At 38.4% G+C, this 21232-nt stretch overlaps 1 protein-coding gene across 7 annotated transcripts in view; it reads right to left on the bottom strand.

Annotated features, from left to right (window-relative positions):
* Positions 1 to 21232, bottom strand: part of NEK1 (NIMA related kinase 1) — a 162938-nt gene that overhangs the window by 104559 nt on the left and 37147 nt on the right. For all 7 annotated transcript variants that reach the window (XM_066279324.1, XM_066279363.1, XM_066279381.1 and 4 more), the window contains 3 exons: positions 17954 to 18154; positions 7031 to 7091; positions 2408 to 2559 (listed from right to left, as the gene is read on the bottom strand). In XM_066279324.1, coding sequence (XP_066135421.1) covers positions 2408 to 2559; positions 7031 to 7091; positions 17954 to 18154 — 414 coding nt within the window. The remainder of the gene's footprint in view (positions 1 to 2407; positions 2560 to 7030; positions 7092 to 17953; positions 18155 to 21232) is intronic.

Genomic DNA, 21232 nt, shown 5'->3' with positions numbered 1-21232 from the left:
ATATAAAAGGGTAGCCAGTGAAATGTAGAAACACCACATCCCTGACCATAGAACAAGTTTTGCAAGATTTGCAGATGAGTAAATGAAAAGAGTTGTGTAAAGTCATGTTAGTTCTGTAAAGGCCATAAATATTCCCAAATGTCTCTGGATTCCAGATAAGCCCTCAGGATGCTGCCTTAACAACCTCTGTAAAAGGCCAAGATGACCGAGCATTCTTTTGCGTTTTGTAAAAGGCTTCGCTGAGCACTCTCTCCCTAGATTGTTCCAACGATAACCGAAAGCCTGTTTCGCTCTGTAAACCTGCTTTGGCTAGGTGCGCACACCCGCTCCGCTTCTTTTTTACGTTAAAAGCAAATCCCTGAGTTGGTTGTGGCTGCATGATCTGGTAACTATAGTTCCCGTGCGGCATCACCAGCTTTAAATTAAAGACGCCTTAATTTGGATACTTAATTGTGTGGCAAAACGTTTGTTTCCTCGCTATCCAGATATAACACCAGAAGGTGTTCACTTTACACTGTTGGTTATAAATTTAAACTGAGAACAATATAGGGGCAAGAGAGTTGAGGTTTTGAAAATTATTATAATGTGAGAACATGGAATTAAGTCAGAAGTGGAAAATACAAAATAGGATTCGCATAGTGAAAAACTACTAAGTTCCATGGGTCCAAATAAGACAAAGAAGTTTGGGAGGCAGAGCCTTTAGGAATGAGCAGAAAACACAGGAAATAGTAACCAGGGAGCCTGACCAGTGGTGACACAGTGGATAGAGCACAGGCCTAGACTGCTGAGGTCCCTGGTTCCCAAAGTCACTGGCTTGAGCGCAGGCGCACCAGCTTGAGCACAGGGTTGCTAGCTCGAGCACGGGATCATAAACATGATCCCATGGTCGCTGGTTTGAGTCAAAGGTTGCAGCTTAAAGCCCAAGGTCGCTGGCTTGATCAAGGGGTCACTGGCTTGGCTGGAGCCCCCTGGTCAAAGCACATATAAGAAGCAATTAATGAACAACTAAAGTGCCACAACTACATGTTGATGGTTCTCATCTCTCTCCCTTCCTGTTTTCTCTCTCTCAAAAAAAAAAAAAAGTAATCAGGGAGTGGGATATTTATATAAATAATTGAGACTATGAAATAGTTGCTATTATTGATCATATCAAATTTGATGGTATGACTACAGGTGAGAGTTCTAAGGTATGGTGGGAGACAAGATCATCGAAAGAGAACAATCGAGAAAATAAAAGGCCATGTACTATTCAAAGGGTCATCTCTTTTGGATACTGCAATCACCAAGAATTATGACAGTTTTGAGAAGAGTGACAGTGAGTCAGGTATTTAAACTCGTCAAAAACCGAGGGTCTTCAGATGACCCTAAGATGGAGGGGAAGTGGCAAACGTGTCAAAGCATGGGCGAGGGGAGAGGTCAGGAAGCAGGAAAGTCTGGCAATGACAAGGAGAATATCTTCCACATTCTACTCTAGCCTCAGCAGTCTTAAAAGATTAGAAGGAAAACAATCACCAAGTAAGAGAGCTGTCCAACAGTGTCCGCAGAGACAAGTCAGGCTTTAGAACAGAACCTCAGGACAACCCTTAGAAGTTTAGAATACAAGGGATTTTTCTGACAATGTATTACTATGAGTGGGCTTTGTGGCTATATTTATCTGCTGGTGAATTCTTAAATACAAAAATTCCCCAATTGTCTCAAATGTATCAAGAATATTTATTTGTTTTATGCACAAAAACAAATGGCTCTGCTTAGGTTGTTAAAATATTATTTCATTTATAACATCTTTTTATTGTACCAACTATTTTAGTTAATAAATGTTTCTTTTTTACTTTTGTTAGGCTTCTTGGTTTTGGAAAACTGGTGAAGCAGAGAACAGCAATGTTCTCTAGTAACTAAATAAAAACAATCCTATGAATATCAATATAACTGAATTGAGCTACAATAAAATAAGGCCAGCCCTGCCGGTTGGCTCAGCGGTAGAGCGTCGGCCTAGCGTGCGGAGGACCCGGGTTCGATTCCTGGCCAGGGCACACAGGAGAAGCGCCCATTTGCTTCTCCACCCCTTCACCGCACCTTCCTCTCTGTCTCTCTCTTCCCCTCCCGCAGCCAAGGCTCCATTGGAGCAAACATGGCCCGGGCGCTGGGGATGGCTCTGTGGCCTCTGCCTCAGGCGCTAGAGTGGCTCTGGTTGCAACATGGCGACGCCCAGGATGGGCAGAGCATCGCCCCCTGGTGGGCAGAGCGCCGCCCCATGGTGGGCGTGCCGGGTGGATCCCTGTCGGGCGCATGCGGGAGTCTGTCTGACTGTCTCTCCCTGTTTCCAGCTTTAGAAAAATGCAAAAAAAAATAAATAAATAAGGCCAAAGTGAATTTGTTACTAATAACACAGTTTGTAACATGATCCTACCTGTTTATATTTTTGGAGTGGTTTCTTTTCATGTAACTTTTTATCTCCATATTTCTTGTATGTTAAAGGCACTCCGTATTTTGCAGCAGGCTTTGTAATTTTCTGAGCCGACACAACAGAAGCCAAGCTTTGTCCTGAGGCGGGTCTTTTAGCTACATGAAAAGATACAAATAATTTTTTCCAGAGTTCTGTATGTTAAACCTTAAATTCAAAATTGTTCAAGATAGAACCTTTTCATTTTCATAAGTGCAGACATCATTTAATTTGAAACTTTTCATTAAACATATTATATACTCCTTAGCAAATGACACTGCCTTGTTATAACTATTTTACTACAGCCACTTCTCTTTTAAAAAAAATTACTTATTGATTTTAGAGGGAGAGGAAGGGAGAGAGAGAGAGGAAAGAAACAGGAACATAGCTCTGTTCCTGTATGTGCCCTGACCAGGTATCAAACCAGCACCCTCTCCGCTTCAGGACGATGCACCAACCGAGCTATCCAGCCAGGGCCTAAAGCCACTTCTTAAAAGAAGCAAAAGCCACACTCCTGGAAGATGCTGAAATTTCTCATATTAAAAAAACCACACCCCTAAAACTGACTATGGGTGACAATTGCACATATTTGCCAGTATGCTAGAAAGCATTGAATTGTAAACTTTAAATGGGTGAATTGAATGGTATGTGAATTACATTTCAATAAAGTTGTTAAAGATAAATTTTAAAAAGAATATTCACTGTTTTAGAAAGTACTTTCAAAATTAGAACATAAACTTCAAGAACAACTGTTAAACATTAATTCTATTGCTATGAGCAGCGTAATATTTTCTTCATATATAGTCTGAATGCTTATACTTACAGACTTACTGAAGAGCTAACACTTTAAAACAATCATTAGCTAAGGATCCCATGAAATAGGCATATTCCTATGGGAATATAAATTGGTCAAACTTTCTGGAGGGCTAGCTATATCAAGAACAATGTTTATATATTGATTTTAAAGAAATAATCAGAGAAACAAAAATTTATATGCAAGGCTAAACCCTGCAGCATTATGCTGAAACCTAGACAAGGTTCAGCCTTAGGGCAATGATACAATTCAAGAAAAACAGTTAAATTAAAGTAACTAAAATGAAAGCCTACTATTTATATCTTTCAAAGGCATTAAAGGAGATCAAAGAGCATAGTCTATATCAACGCTTACCAAAACCCTCCTTCCTCTATTTTCCACATCTGCCACGGGATCTCTCAGCTCAAACTCCCACAGCCTAAGTAGCAGCTTTCTTTCTGCCTCTCCCAGCCTGCTGTCTCAGGATTTTATCATGTGCTAAATCAATTTACATCAATCTCTTCCAACAAGTACTCTTCCTTTTTAGGAGGGGAAAGAAGAAAGAAATGAACTGGTAGTTCACAATGAATACCACTGTCAAACTCAATTCTTCAGGGAATATTTAGCTGTATGTATTAGAAAATGATCCTCACTGCCCTGGCCAGAGGGCTCCGTTGGTTAGAGCATCATACCAAACTGCAGAGGTTGCCAGTCTGACCCCGGTCAGGGCACATACACAAACGGATCCATGTCACTGTCTCTCTTCCTCCCTTCTCCCTCCCTCCCCCCCTTCCACACTCACTAAAAATCAATAAATAAAAAAAAAATTTTTTTTTTAATTATCATCACTAGACTGGTGGTGGCACAGTAGATAAAGCATGGATCTAGAACACTGAGGTCACTGGTTTGAAATCCTGATGATGCAGGCTGGTCAGCTTGGGGCTATTGGCTGGAATGGGAGAACTGCCTACATAATACCTAAGCTTTACAGCTTGAGCCCAAATGTGGCTGGCATGAAAAACCTAAGGTCACTGGCTTGAGCAAGGGGACACTGGCGTGCCCGTGTCAAGGCACATTTGAGCTCAGTGTACAACTAAAGTGAAAGCAACTAGAAGTTGATACTTCTCACCCTTTCTTTTTATAATACAACCCCAATTTTCAATTGTTACACATGTGTTATTGCAGAAAAAACATGTATAACAGTATGTGGTAAGATTTAGAGAAAATTTTTAATTTTTATAATGAACACATTAATCATATAATTTAGTAAACTCTTATCAAAATAAAAAATATATTATCCATTTGATTGGCAGTTCATAGAGTCATTAGTAACTTAGGTTGAAGATATGAGATACATTATGTCAGTGTAAGGTTTTCCAAACACATAATCCAGCTGTATCCTGCCAGGAACTAAAAAACGGGAAAAAATATTTCCCTGTGTGAGTTCAACTGTCTTAATCCAGATCACAGATATAAAAAGTCACAACATTGTAACCTGGCTATGTTTATTAACAACACCCAAAAAATACTGTGTATGCCAGAAAAGGGGCCAGAGGTACAAAACCAGAAAAATAGAGAGTCCCAAGAAACTATCCGAATAGTTCCATTCCCTTTCTAGAGAAGAGGGAGAACAACTCTCATTTTGAGCATTTCTCAGGCACAGAGACAGGCTACCAGCAGGATGAAGTTTAATATAGGCAGTTGGAGCTCACAAAATATTCACAGGCCCATCAGCCAGACAACATGTATTTTAGCCCCAGGCTATTAAACATTTCATCCCTTCAACTCCTCTTACAACAAAATAACTTTCCAATTCCTACGTAGGCTTACCCATGTGGAAAGAATGTGCTGACAAGGCATATTTCTGGCCTTTGTGACAATGAGGCTTTTAATTAAGATTTGACCTCTCACAAAGTTGACTCTGATTGCCAGAAGAGACATACTGATTCTGCCATGTCTGTCCTTGTGGATTTTATTTAGAGGGAATTGATTTTCCAGGAACTGACAGGCTGTCACACAGAGAAGACGAGTCTGAGAGTCTTTAAGAGCTAAGTATAGCTGGCCTTCCTGAAAATGCATGGCCGTACCACTTCCAGCTTATATGGGTTTGATTTCATGATATTTATTTTTACTACATTATTCAACCTCAAAATGCAGTAGAATATGGAAGAAATTATGTTTGAAAAACAATATACTCTTCAAATCTTAAATAATGTCCCCTGACTTTAGAAATCCATTCTTAAGTCATTCATGGAGAAAAAATTTAATTTCTCTCTCACATAAATGTGTGTGTGTGTGTGTGTGTGTGTGTAAACATGGTGTAAAAACCATCCCACAATGGTACAAATATTCTACTGTGGATGGCCACATTAAAAAAAAAAAAAATATATATATATATATATATATATAAAGATATATATATATATATATCTTTGGTAAGGTACCTGGCTTCACAATGATTTTTTTTAAATTATAGTATAGCATTTCTCTCAAAGAAAAATATTTTACATAAAGATGTACACACTTAGCTAAGACATTTTATAACATTCTGTGTTCTCAGAATATCATGTAAGCATTTGGTAAATACAGAATATTTCAAGACAGATTTCACTTATTTATTTTTCCTTTACAATGTTTATTTTATGTCCTTGGGATCTAGACCGAGCAGTCCACCAGCAGTGGAACTTAACAGAGGCCTTCAGTGCAGATGCGTCACAGCACACGTTCCTTGGCCTCACTGCAGGTTTCACTCAGTGTCGATGTGCTGGCTTATAAAAACTCTACCTCATTAAAGGAGAGCGAGCCCGTCACTGAATGACATCCAGAGAAGGAACAGAACCTACCATTAAAAAGGAGTCATTAAAATAATTAGTCTACATTTAATGCCTATCAACCAACTCAACCAACAGTTTCAGTACACTGCCTTAAAGCAGCATAGTTTTGGTCATGAAATATAGCAAGGCATTGATCAAGCTTCAGTTGCTCATTTACAGGCATTTCTTAAACCCCAGGACCATCCTTCAAGTCTTGGAAATCTTTACTGTATCGCCCACGGATGGCATTTCTTACAGCCCATTGATATGTGGTCATCATAGACCTCCGTGTGTAGCTGGCGCTCCACAACAACCAACGGAGATGGAAGCTGCTTATGAACAGGGACTGACCAGAAACACTCAGCTGAAGGCCAGGCCGGAGTGTTGTTATCTGTCAGGACACTGGTCCGTGGTGTACTGGGGAGGACGCCCAGAAAGCCAGGCTTCTGTTTAGGAGGCTGTTAGTACAGCACCAGAAGAATACTAAACTGACTCTTAATTTTATAAACTGACTCTTAATTTTCTCCTCCTCCACTATTGTTTTATTAATTTTTTAAAAAAATAATTTAATTTTAATTACAGTATATAAACATTATTTTATATTTCAGGTATCTAATCTGATGATTAGACAATTATATAACTTAAAAAATGATCACCCCAATAAATTGTACCTAGCTAGCACCATCATTATTATATTATTGAATGTGATCATTATGCTGGAATTTTCATTTAAGACAGATTTCATTTAATAAGACAGACAAGAAATAGAAATTGTTATTAATTCATCAGAAAATATTATATACTATCATATCACAATTTAAATACATATTTCCTCTAGATTAAATTATCCAAATTTATCCTGTCTACGTATATCTCTAGAATAATTAGTAAATCTCACTAATTAGTATGAGTATATTAATTATTGCAAACAGGTAAAAGGACTCATTAAATTTTATTTACCTTTACAAAAATTTTTTTATTTACCTGGTATAAGCTGTGCTCCAAACTTGGAAAATGTTTTAAGACAAAATTCTTCTGCGATAAGCTTAGATTGAAAAATAGGGCAAAAAAAGAAAAGATGTTAAATTTCCAAAATAAAAAACCCATTAATCAGAACACATTTTTCCCCTTTCTCAGTCACAATTATGCTGCCAAAAAAACCCTATACTAATTAAACCCAAATAATCCATTTACCAAATTCCTCTCTTGCTAACTCCTTCCCAATCTTACCAATTTATTTTTATGACTTCTCCAAACAAGCTTTCTTTCCAAATTAACCTAATGCACCAAAAAGGCCCCCACACACGGCTTGCCTGTTCTGGTCTGTATCTCAGTGATATAGCACAACTACCTCCTATCTGAAACAACCTCTATGTACTATGTGTATCCATATCTCTTATTTACTTCAAAACTGATGAAGAATTACTTCATTATCCCCTTCTCGGATTAGCCTCTCAGTTATTTCAACTTGACTCTGAATCTTCTCAGCATCTCCAATGAGTATTCACTCCCATTAAAATATAATTATAAACATGTTATTGAATAAATATTTAAACATCCTTCAAAATTTAACAAGTGTCTCTTTTTACTATTATTAAAACACTCGATTACTTATTCCCTGTCATTTATGAACATATTTGAGAAGCAAAAGTCATTAGTACATTTATAGCTTCATATTCATTTTGAAATATCCCCTAATTTTTGTGAGCAGTATATTTCCTGCAAATGAATTTCTCTCCCTACTCACTATATGTATTTTTCCCTCTTTATGTACAAAATTATTACATTAACAAAAGTTTAACTCAATTTAAGCCTGCTTTCTTTCTTACTGGGTGGGGAAGCAAGTGAATTTTCTTTTTTCAGGAGACATGAACCCCGGCAGAGAGAATATTCCTACAGCGGCAGTGGACCAGCAGTTCCAACAGGTAAAACCATGACTGACACTGTCAGCTTTCCCACCAAGGATCAGCCTAGAGCAGTTCTCAAAGTCTCACACCAGCAAAATCAGCGTCACCAGGAAAGTACTAAACATGCAAATTCTCAGGGTCCACCTCAGATTTACTAAAATAAAATTGCAGGGGTGGGACCCAGCAATTCTCTGCCAGCAAGTTTTATCTATGCTAAAGTTTGAGAATCACTGAACCAGAAGATAAATGGGAGTGAAATTCTGGTTCACAGGCGATCCAGAGCACTTGTGAGAATGTGCTTTCTCTGAAAAACATTTGTATTTTTTCCCTTTTTGATTCATAGAAGGAAATGAATGCTTTATGATCTCCAGCTTCCTCTGTATTGGGTAATTTCTTTCGTTGTTTGAATATGTCCTTCTTTTTCCCTATGTAAATGCAAATATGAATTGAGAGATGGGCATGCAGAATCCAAGAAGATTCTGGCATTCTTATGCTGTGCTGTCCAATATAGTTGCTACCCATATCTGGCTATTTGGATTAAAATTTTATTTTATTTTTTTTTTCCTTTATTTTTTTTTTTATAATAAATTTTTATTAATGGTAATGGGATGACATTAATAAATCAGGGTACATATATTCAAAGAAAACATGTCTAGGTTATTTTGTCATTAAATTATGTTGCAAACCCCTCGCCCAAAGTCAGATTATCCTCCATCACCCTCTATCTAGTTCTCTGTGCCCCTCCCCCTCCCCCTAACTCTCTCCCACCCTCCCTCCCATGTCCTCCCTCCCCCCCACCCTTGGTAACCACCACACTCTTGTCTATGTCTCTTAGTCTCATTTTTAAGTTCCACCAATGTATGGAATCATGTAGTTCTTGTTTTTTTCTGATTTACTTATTTCACTTCTTATAATGTTATCAAGATCCCACCATTTTGCTGTAAATGATCTGATGTCATCATTTCTTATGGCTGAGTAGTATTCCATAGTGTATATGTGCCACATCTTCTTTATCCAGTCTTCAATTGAAGGGCTTTTTGGTTGTTTCCATGTCTTGGCCACTGTGAACAGTGCTGCAATGAACATGGGGCTACATGTGTCTTCACGTATCAATGTTTCTGAGGTTTTGGGGATATACCCAGTAGAGGGATTGCTGGGTCATAAGGTAGTTCTATTTTCAGTTTTTTGAGGAACCACCATACTTTCCTCCATAATGGTTGTACTACTTTACAGTCCCACCAACAGTGAATGAGGGTTCCTTTTTCTCCACAGCCTCTCCAACATTTGCTATTACCCGTCTTGTTGATAATAGCTAATCTAACAGGAGTGAGGTGGTATCTCATTGTAGTTTTGATTTGCATTTCTCTAATAACTAATGAAGCTGAGCATCTTTTCATATATCTGTTGGCCATTTGTATCTCTTCCTGGGAGAAGTGTCTGTTCATGTCCTCTTCCCATTTTTTAATTGGATTGTTTGTTTGTTTGTTGTTGAGTTTTATGAGTTCTTTGTAAATTTTGGATATTAGGCCCTTATCTGAGCTGTCGTTTGAAAATATCAGTTCCCATATAGTTGGCTGTCTGTTTATTTTGATATCAGTTTCTCTTGCTGAGCAAAAACTTTTTATTCTGATGAAGTCCCATTCATTTATCTTTGCCTTCACTTCTCTTGCCATTGGAGTCAAGTTCATAAAATGTTCTTTAAAACCCAGGTCCATGAGTTTAGTACCTATGTCTTCTTCTATGTACTTTATTGTTTCAGGTCTTATATTTAGGTCTTTGATCCATTTTGAATTAATTTTAGTACACGGGGACAGGCTGTAGTCGAGTTTCATTCTTTTGCATGTGGCTTCCAGTTTTCCCAACACCATTTGTTGAAGAGGCTTTCTTTTCTCCATTGTGTGTTGTTGGCCCCTTTATCAAAGATTATTTGACCATATATATGTGGTTTTATTTCTGGGCTTTCTATTCTGTTCCACTGGTCTGAGTGTCTATTTTTCTGCCAATACCATGCTGTTTTGATTATCGTGGCCCTATAATATAGTTTAAAGTCAGGTATTGTAATGCCCCCAGCTTCATTCTTTTTCCTTAGGATTGTTTTGGCTATTTGGGGTTTTTTATAGTTCCATATAAATCTGATGATTTTTTGTTCCATTTCTTTAAAAAATCTCATAGGGATTTTGATGGGAATTGCATTAAATTTGTATATTGCTTTGGGTAATATGGCCATTTTAATTATATTTATTCTTACTATCCAAGAACAAGGAATATTTTTCCATTTCATTGTATCTTTTTCGATTTCCCTTAACAATGCTTTGTAATTTTCATTATATAGGTCCTTTACGTTCTTTGTTATGTTTATTCCTAGGTATTTTATTTTTTTTGTTGCAATAGTGAAGGGGATTATTTTTTTGAGTTCGTTTTCTAATATTTCATTGTTGTCATATAGAAAGGCTATGGACTTTTGTATGTTAATTTTGTATCCTGCGACCTTACTGTATTGGTTTATTGTTTCTAATAATCTTTTTGTGGAGTCCTTCGGGTTTTCGATGTATAGGATCATATCATCAGCAAAAAGTGATACCTTTACTTCTTCTTTTCCGATTTGGATGCCTTTTATTTCTTTGTCTTGTCTGATTGCTCTGGCCAGAACTTCTAGCACCACGTTAAATAAGAGTGGAGAGAGTGGACAACCCTGTCTTGTTCCTGATTTAAGGTAGAAAGTCCTCAGTTTTATGCCGTTTAATAGGATGTTGGCTGATGGTTTATCATATATGGCCTTTATCATGTTGAGATATTTTCCTTCTATACCCATTTTGTTGAGAGTCTTAAACATAAAATTGTGTTGTATTTTATCAAAAGCCTTTTTTGCATCTATTGATAAGATCATGTGGGTTTTGTTCTTTGTTTTGTTGATATGGTGTATTACGTTAACCGTTTTGCGTATGTTGAACCATCCTTGAGATTCTGGGATGAATCCCACTTGATCATGATGTATTATTTTTTTAATATGTTGTTGTATTCGGTTTGCCAGTATTTTGTTTAGTATTTTAGCATCTGTATTCATTAGAGATATTGGTCTGTAGTTTTCTTTCTTTGTGCCATCCTTGCCAGGTTTTGGTATGAGGGTTATGTTGGCCTCATAGAATGTGTTTGGAAGTATTGCTTCTTTTTCAATTTTTTGGAAGACTTTGAGTAGAATAGGAACCAAGTCTTCTTTGAATGTTTAGGCTTTCTGCTTCTTCATGACTCAGTCTAGGAAGGTTGTATTGTTCTAGGAATTTATCCATTTCTTCTAGATTGTTGTATTTGGTGGCATATAATTTTTCATAGTATTCTACAATAATTCTTTGTATATCTATGATGTCTGTGGTGATCTCTCCTCTTTCATTTTGGATTTTATTTATTTGAGTCCTGTGCCTTTTTTCCTTGGTGAGTCTTGCCAAGGGTTTGTCAATTTTGTTGATCTTTTCAAAGAACCAGCTCCTTGTTTTATTGATTTTTTCTATAGTTTTTCTGTTCTCTATTTCATTTATTTCTGCTCTGATTTTTATTATCTCCTTTCTTCGGCTGGTTTTGGGTTGTCTTTGTTCTTCTTTTTCTAGTTCCTTAAGGTGTGAAGTTAAGTGGTTTACTTCGGCTCTCTCTTGTTTGTTCATATACGCCTGAAGTGATATGAGCTTTCCTCTTATTACTGCTTTTGCTGCATCCCAAACATTCTGATATGTCGTATTTTCATTTTCATTTGTCTGTATATATCTTTTGATCTCTGCGCTTATTTCTTCTTTGACCCATTCATTTTTTAGAAGTATGTTGTTTAGTTTCCACATTTTTGTGGGTTTTCCCCCCTCTTTTTTGCAGTTGAATTCTAGTTTCAAGGCTTTATGATCAGAAAATACGCTTGGTACAATTTCAATTTTTCTAAATTTGCTGATATTGTCTTTGTGGCCCAACATATGGTCAATTCTTGAGAATGTTCCATGTACACTAGAGAAAAATGTATACTCTGTCGCTTTGGGATGAAGTGTCCTGTAGATGTCTATCATATCCAGGTGTTCTAGTATTTAGTATAAGGCCACTATGTCTTTGTTGATTCTCTGTTTGGATGACCGATCTAGAGCCGTCAGCGGTGTATTGAGGTCTCCAAGTATGATTGTATTTTTGTTAGTTTTTGTTTTAAGGTCAATCAGTAGCTGTCTTATATATTTTGGTGCTCCTTGGTTTGGTGCATATATATTAAGGATTGTTATGTCTTCTTGATTCAACTTCCCCTTAATCATTATGAAATGACCATTTTTGTCTCTGAGTACTTTTTCTGTCTTGTAGTCAGCATTATTAGATATGAGAATTGCTACACCTGCCTTTTTTTGGGTGTTGTTTGCTTGGAGTATTGTTTTCCAGCCTTTCACTTTGAATTTGTTTTTATCCTTGTTGCTTAGATGTGTTTCTTGTAGGCAGCATATAGTTGGATTTTCTTTTTTAATCCATTCTGCTACTCTGTGTCTTTTTATTGGTAAGTTTAATCCATTTACATTTAGTGTAATTATTGACACTTGTGGGTTCCCTACTGCCATTTTATAAATTGCTTTCTGTTAGTTTTGTATCTAGTTTGATTCTTCTCTTTTGTTTTTCTATCATTTGTTTTTGTTTGTTTGTGTTCCATACTTCTTTCCTCTGTTGTTACCTTTTTTAAGTCAAGTGTTTTTGTGGTATTTTTTTCAAGGGTGGTTACCATTAAGTAATGAAAAGGGTACCTACCATATTCATTGTAGTACCCTATCTTATAAGTATTTCTGCACTTCATCGTCCTTTGCTACTGTTAATCTTCATCCTCTCCCCCCTTTTTTTCCTTTGTTGTCACAGTTTAAGTTTGGTTTTATTGTGTTCTTGGTGGAGCTGTTACTTGTGGTGTTTTCTTTTGTTCTTTGAATCTGGTTGGAAAACCCCCTTTAGTATTTCCTGGAGTGGGGGCTTTCTGTTGATAAATTCTCTCATCTTTTCTGTATATGTGAATGTTTTTATATCTCCTTCATACTTGAAGGATAGCTTTGATGGGTATAGTATTCTTGGCTGAAAGTTCCTCTCTTTCAGGGCTTTAAATATTGGGGCCCACTCTCTTCTAGCTTGTAGAGTTTCTGCTGAGAAATCTGATGATAATCTAATAGGCCTTCCTTTGTATGTTGTACTCTTCTTTTCCCTGGCTGCCTTGAGAATTTTTTCTTTGTCATTGGTTTGTGTCATCTTTATTATGATGTGCCTTGGAGTGGGTTTGTTGGGGTTAAGAAAACTTGGTGTTCTGTTTGCTTCTTGAATTTGAGGCTTTAGTTCCTTCCACAGGCTTGGGAAGTTCTCGTCTATTATTTGTTTGAGTATATTCTCCATTCCATTTTCTTTCTCTTCTCCCTCTGATATACCTATTATTCTTATGTTATTCTTTCTGATGGAGTCAGACAATTCCTGTAGGGCTTTCTCATTTTTTATTATTTTTGAGTCTCTTTCTTCTTCTCTCTGTTGTGCCTCAAGTTGTTTGTCTTCTATTTCGCTATTCCTATCTTCAATCTGGGCTGTTCTATTAGCTAAGCTTGTTACCTCGTTTTTCAGCTCGTGAATTGAGTTTTTCATTTCTGTTTGATTTGTTTTTATAGTTTCAATTTCCTTGGTAATATATTCTTTGTGTTCATTGAGTTGTTTTCTGATCTCCCTATATTGCCTTTCTGTGTTTTCTTGTATATCTCTGAGTATTTTTAAGATTTCTATTTTAAATTCTCTGTCATTTAGCTCCAAGGCTTCCAATATGTTAAGTCTTTTCTCCATAGATTTTTCCACATCTATTTGTGTTACCTCTCTTTCTTTTGTATCCATTATATTCGATTTCCTCTTTCTTATCGGCATCTGAGGGTGGTCTTGTTGATAGCACTAATTAGAATTAATAAAGAGTAAAAAGTAAAAAAAAATAAAAATAAAAATAAAAAATAAAATAAAATAAAAAAAGGTAAAACACCCCACAAAAAAAAAAAACAGTAATAATTTATTATTTCCCCCTTTTTTCTCTCTTCTCTTTCTCTCCTCTCCCCTCCTCAGGGAAATATCGTGCCTTTAATGGAGGGCCTGATTTGGGGTGAAGAGTTCAAGGGGCAAAAAAAAGGGAGTAGGGACTTACTAAATGCAAAAAAAAAAAAAAAAAAAAGGAAGAAAATCTTAGACAAGCATAAGATGATTTGCTTGTAAGTGATGGTCAACTAAGAGATATAATGAGAGGGATAAGAGGGAACCAGAAAAAAGGACCAAAAAAGAATAATAAAGAACAAAAAATAAAAATAATAAGTAAAAATCTGTTGTATTAAGTGGAGCGAAGACTAAATACAATGGAGACCTTGGGCTGGGAGGACCCAAAATGCCACAAAAATAAACAAACAAGAAAAAAATAAAAACAAAAGCAAAAAAGAGAAATAAAGCCCAAAAAAAGCCTTGAGTCCCAAATTAACTAATTTGTTCGTGATTGAGGATTATATGGGAGGAAAGTAGAATGAGAAAAGAAAAAACGAATAGAAAGGAAAAAATAAGAAAAAGAGAAAAATGAAGGAAGAAAGAAAATAGGAAGAGAAAAAAAAATAAAGCAAGACAAAAAAAAACAAAAGAGGACAGAGTGAGAGTTAAGTGTTTTGGAGTATAACCTTAAAGGAGGGTGAGGATGAAGAAGAGAAATAAAATGCAACACTCATGGGTAGTGTAGTTCAAGAAAGGGGAAGCATAAGATGGGCAGAGAATAGAAGGACCGAGGTGGAAGAAATAAAGGCAATAAGATAGAAGAAACAAACAACAAAAAAATTAGTGGATCAAGTTGTAAAGTCTGTGGATTTTTCTTGATTTTGAGAGGTTAACTTCTTCCTTTTTCTTTTCTCTCCCTCTTCCTGGTCGGTGACTCTGTACCCCAGGCTCTGCCCCTGTGTCACACTTAGGTAGGGATTTGCAATTGATGGGATTCTATGGCAATGTCATATAATTGGCTTTAGTCTTGCTGGTAGTCAAGGCTTGTTGGTGTTTGCAGGGTCCAACGATGAGAGAGTTTGCTTTCCTGGATTCTCTCTCCTAGTCCCCCCTTTCTGAATTAGCAGCCTGGTGATCCAGCTATAAGGCTGCAACTGCTTCTGCCTGGGGAGTAAGAGGCTCAAAGAGCTGGGAAATCCCCACTCTATCCTCACTCAGTGCAAGGCTTTGGGAAAGGCTCTGGCAGTCAGGGCCTCCAGTGTAATCAGGCGGGGGTGGGAGTCAATTGTTGTCAAGGTGACTGTTCAGCGCCTATCATTTAGTTGGACTTCTCAACCCAGGCTTTCCACACTTTGTAGCCTGTTTTTGCAGGGAAGAAGAAGCACTAGTCTCTGCTTGCGACTAGTGTAGTATAGATCTTATTATCTGCCAAGTCCTTCTTGTTAGCGTTTATCCCTGAATATGGAGGCTCTATCAATCAAAAGTTGCCCCCGCCCCTTTAGCGAGAGGCACTAAAAAATATCACGCCTCTTGTCTTGGATCGCTGAACTGAGAGAGATCTTATCAATTAGAACCTAGGGTGCGCAGATTTCATGGGTTAAGCTAATTTCAGTGATTGGGTCGCAGCTGTGCTTCCGAAGGTATTTTAGGCTGCCTGCACGCGCCCCTCCCCCAAAGCTTGATTGTTAGCTTGAATGGCTGGGTGAGGTGCCCCGCCCACGGAGAGAATCTCCCAAGCCTCTCCCGCTCGCCCCGCCGCTGGCGGCTGGACCGCACCAGGCGCAGGATAATGGAGCCCCCTGGGTGTGCGGGCCAGCAGGGCGCCCTGGGCACGTGGAATGCCCAAGGCACGCGCGCGAATGGCGCGCTCCGGGCACCGGTGGCCGGCGACCCCCACTCGCAGTGTGCAGGCCGCTGGGAACGTCAGCGGTGCTCAACCAGACCGGGCGCGGCCGCTCACGGTGGCGGCTCGCGGCGGCGGCTCTTGGCTCCCAATTATGGGCTGACTCATCACAGGCGCACTTCCTTGCGGTTTGAAAGAACGTCCCTGTGGTAGATTCCTCCACACCCTCGTCTCTCAGATTCAAGTGATAACAGTCCTTTCGCTATCAGTTTGTGTGGAACTCCGGAATGCTCCGAGGATAAATTTTTGTTTCTAGTTGATAAATTTGTTGTGATTTAGGGGAGAGCTGTCGGACGCGCTGCTCACGGCGCCATTTCCGTGACGTCACTCATTGGATTAAAATTTTAAACAAATGTAATCTGAAATTCAGCTCCTCAGCCACACCGATCACATTGCAAGCACTCAATAACCACTGTGGCTCCTGGCTACAATGTTGGGCAATGTAGATACAAAGCAACTCGTCATCACAGAAAGTACTACTGGACAGCACCTAAGAGAATACCTAGTGAATCAGAACTTATTTGTGATTTGTCAGGCTGCATCCAGGAAGAAATTTCCAGAGTGTGCAAGATTGAGAAGCAGTGATATTGAAAATAATAATAGTTCATTGGCTGCAGTAAAGGTCATAAACTGTTTGAAAGTTAAAGCCATAAAAAATGTATCACAGATGTTCTCACTAGACTACTGAACAAGTGATAATATGTCATGTGTCATGTAACATTTGTTTTGCTCAGTGACGACCACAGATATGACAGTGACTTACCATTTAGCCTAGGCGTGCTGTAGGCTCTATCATCTTCACCCAGTTACTGGCACATAGTTCCTAAAACCTGGGAATTTCCTAACTGTTAAATGCTTGAAGGTATCTTTTATTATTTATAACAAGCTCCTTTCAACCACACTGAATTTATGTTAATAAAGTGGCTTTTGAAATGTATGTCTTAAGGATGGAAATCAAAATGATGATTAGAGGGTTGGAATTTTTAGTCCCACTCCTCAATCCTCCAGGAGAAGAAAGGGGCTAGAGGTCAGATCAATCACTAAGGATCTATGACTTAATCAAACATAAAGCCATACTAAAACCTCCCATACAAAACCCAGGGACTGGGTTTGGAGAACTTGAAGGTGGGAACACATGCCAGGAGGGTGGTAGACCCATTCCCTGATGAGCCTTGCCGTATGAACCTCTTCATGGGTATTCTTTACAACATCCTGTATAATAAACTGGTAAGTGCGAGCAAATGTCGCTCAGCATTCAGTGAGCTGCTCTAGCAACCGGACTGAGCCCAAGGAGGAGGTTGTGGGAACCTCTGATTTACAGCTGGTTGGTCAGAAGCACAAGTGACAACCTGGAAATGCAACAGCTTCTGAAGGGGGCAGTCTTGTAGGCCTGAGGGATCTGATACTAGCTCCAGGTGTGGCGTCAGAACTGAACTGAATTGTAGGACGCTCAGCTGGTATCACAGAATTGCCTGGTGTGACAAAAAACTACCACCCAAGTGGTGATCAGAAGCTCAGGATTAAGTGTTAAGAGGAGACACAGAAGGAATATTTTTCCTCCTACACATTCACAACTGAAAATAATAGGAAGGGGAAGTTACACAGGAATGGAAAGGAAGGTGACTATGTTTCTTTTGGAAAAAGCACTTCATTTCCCCAAAGTTCTGATGTGTCTGCTCTCCTCAAAACAGGAGGGTATATTCAAGGTAAGCACCGGACCCTACTGTTTCATTTTCATTCTAAAGTAAAGAAACATACCTGAGCCTGACCAGGTGGTGGCGCAGTGGATAGAGCGTTGGACTGGGATGCGGAAGGACCCAGGTTCGAGACCCCGAGGTCGCCAGCTTGAGCGCGGGCTCATCTGGCTTGAGCAAAGAGCTCACCAGCTTGGACCCAAGGTCGCTGGCCCTAGCAGGGAGTTACTCGGTCTGCTGAAGGCCCACGGTCAAGGCACATGTGAGAAAGCAATCAATGAACAACTAAGAAGTCGCAACGCGCAACGAGAAACTGATGATTGATGCTTCTCATCTCTCTCCGTTCCTGTCTGTCTGTCCCTGTCTATCTCTGCCTCTGTAAAAAAAAAAAAAAAAAAAAAAAAAAAAGGAAACATACCTGAGGTGAGAGAAACTTTTCAATGCGTTTAGCTATAAAACCTTTCTCCAATATGGAGTTCACTGAAGGTCTATCCTTAGGATTTCTTTTAAATAACTGAGAGAGCAAACAGCGAAGATCATAAGAATAATGAAAAGACACAGGCGGAAACGATCCAGATATTATCTTCAGTACCAGGTTTTTCATATTGCCAGCTTCAAACTAAAATTCAAAAAATAAACGAACAGTTATAAAACATACATAAATTGAAAATGGGGATATCAACAATGACAAATAGTTCATTTCCTATCAACACAGAACAAAAATAGTCTTCTTCCAAATATTATAATCAGCATATGTTCTCAAGGTTCACTTGCTTATTGTTTTTCACTTGGTTATTTATAAACATCTTTAAAAGAGAATACCAGTCCTCACAATATTTTATAACCTGCTATAAGATTTTCACTTGTTCAGCACACTAAGTAATAATTAAAGATTTTATAAAAATATGACGATAAAGATTTTATAAAAATATGACGGTAAAAACCAACAAACCTGGTGCTCTTCATTTAAGACCTGCCCTCCTACTGCAGTAACCACAAGAAATCAACTGCAGAACCAAAAGTATTTGCAGAAAATATAATAAATAAAAGTATTCACTATTTTCCTTTTCAATATTACTCATTACTATAATTTTTAAGTGTGTGATGCTCCTAAAAGCCATGGAATCAGTAATGCAGCAAATATTCCAAAGGAGAATATAAATTATATCAATGGGAATGCTATATATTTTAGGATTAAACACAATAAACTCTAACTGAAATAAAAAATGAAAGCAAAATCCAGAAGTGGGGCAGTTTAAAATCTAAAGATTTCACTTGGAGAGTAAGTAAAATTAAGCTTTAACATCTCGGCTAAAATATGTAGTATAGAACAGTTGTACATTATTGATGTGTTCTTAATATAGAGTGGACCAAAAGTAAGTTTACAACTGTTCATATAGAAAATACTACAATAATGAATACATAGTAATACAAAAATAAATTGTTTCGAGCTCTCACAACTGTAAACCTACTTTTGTTCCATTTGTATACACATTAACAAAACAAAACATGGTATAAATTAGGCATTGGTGATTATACCAATTATAAAATAGTTTTTAAATGTTGAATTCTACTAGCACAATTAAAATATGTCATTTAGTTTATTAAAATTTGAATACAATTTAATTGTCTAGAAATATACATGTACATAAGAAATCTTAAATGCACAAAAATGTTATTTTATTCCTTCACTACAAAGAATTTTCATTTATCTCTCAACTGACAAACTCTTCATAGAGTAAATAATTCCACGTAAGAATGAACAATTCCAAAATACAGAAGCAATGGTGACAATTAAATACAGATCTTTATATATATATACATATATATATATATATTTTTTTTTTTTCCCTTGTAGTAATCATTTAGATAGGCATGAGCAGAGTAGGAACAATGGGCCTGGCACAGAAAGGTACCAGGGCGGAAAGCCCTGGGTATCCAGCAATGCACATAACTGGGAAAACAAGGACCTCGCCCCCAGGGTGAGTTTTCTTTTTCTAGCATATTGCTGGTCATGAGGTTTAGATCTCGGACCTTTCCACCCCTAGCATGTGGCCAGTCATGTGGAAGACCAGCTTAGAGGAGAAACAAGGGGTCCAGAGAATAGCTTCATATGACTCCCACACAAGCCCTTGCATGACCACCTCCTTAAGCATAACCCCTCATGACAATGAGGTTCTGATCTTCATCAAAGAATCTTAGAAACAAAACCTCTGGTCAATTATCCAGACAGAATTTTGGTCAAACTAGAAATAACATCAAGGCCTCAGCTGTGTTTCAGCTCCAGGCCCAAAAAAACAGCAAGACCAGGCAGGGTGAAGTCATGGCTGACATGAGGACCAGCTGCAGTGACTCATGATTCCCTGCCCTGGTGCAGCTCGATCAGTGGAGACCAGGACCCTAACAGGACACACCGAGAAAGCTGATCAGTATTTCACTGAGATCTCATCTTGGGCCTCTCCTAGGGTCCCCACCTTTGGATGGAGGACTTGCCACGTGCACTTTCTCTCCATTACGCGAGCCAGAGTCTTTCCCTCTCCCCTTCCTCCAGGCACATTCTCTTGCGCTTTTTTTTTTCCTAAGCTCCAAGGGCCCTTCTTTTGCCTCTGCAACTCATTTCCTAAGCCCACGCAGCCCAGCTGGCTCACGTTTCCTACCTCTGTGGCTTTCTAAATACACTTTTTCTTATAATTTGACTTCCTTGGCTCTGAATCCTTTTTTTGCAAAACTCAGGTATCACGGGTGCTGAACCGAGGTCTGGTAACATCCTGGTGCCATTTCATTGCTAACACTGATTTAGACTTAAAATGACTGTCACAGAAAACAGATCAATTCCTTCAAATGCAGATCTAATAACCACCTTCCCACATCACTTTGGCAGGCTATAAATCTTCCTTAAACAAAAAATAAAATCTAAAGCAATTCAGTAGGAGAGTATGTAAACATGAAAAAAAAAAAAAACGACAAAAAACTCACACATAATATCAGGCAATAAAAAGCAGCCTATAAAACTGCTTATGCAATGTAATTAAACTTTTGAGGGGGGAAAAAAAACCCCTCACTTTATAAATTATTCTAGAATAAAGCCTAGAAGGAAATCAAAATATTATAAATAGTCATTACTGGTTGAAAATATTGCTTTGATATTTATTCACTTATTTATATTTTTATGTATTTTTGTAAGTTTTCTGTCATAAAAATACAAATTTATTTCATCATCAATAAGGGAAAACTTTTTTTTTTTTTTTTTCTTCATTTTTCTGAAGCTGGAAACAGGGAGAGACAGTCAGACAGACTCCCGCATGCGCCCAACTGGGATCCACCGGGCACGCCCACCATGGGGCGAAGCTCTGCCCACCAGGGGGCGATGCTCTGCCCATCCTGGGCGTCGCCATGTTGCAACCAGAGCCACTCTAGCGCCTGAGGCAGAGGCCACAGAGCCATCCCCAGCGCCCGGGCCATGTTTGCTCCAATGGAACCTTGGCTGCGGGAGGGGAAGAGAGAGACAGAGAGGAAAGCGTGGCGGAGGGGTGGAGAAGCAAATGGACGCTTCTCCTGTGTGCCCTGGCCGGGAATCGAACCCAGGTCCTCCGCACGCCAGACCAACGCTCTACCGCTGAGCCAACCGGCCAGGGCCGGGAAAACTTTTTAAAAAACAAATTCTGAAATGAATTAAAAATCAATCTAGGCCCTGGCC

The sequence above is a fragment of the Saccopteryx bilineata genome, chromosome 1 (genome assembly GCF_036850765.1).
Source record: "Saccopteryx bilineata isolate mSacBil1 chromosome 1, mSacBil1_pri_phased_curated, whole genome shotgun sequence".
NCBI classification, from domain to species: Eukaryota; Metazoa; Chordata; class Mammalia; order Chiroptera; family Emballonuridae; genus Saccopteryx; species Saccopteryx bilineata.
Note: the sequence above shows the minus strand (reverse complement) of the source record. Positions and strands in the feature narration are given on the sequence as shown.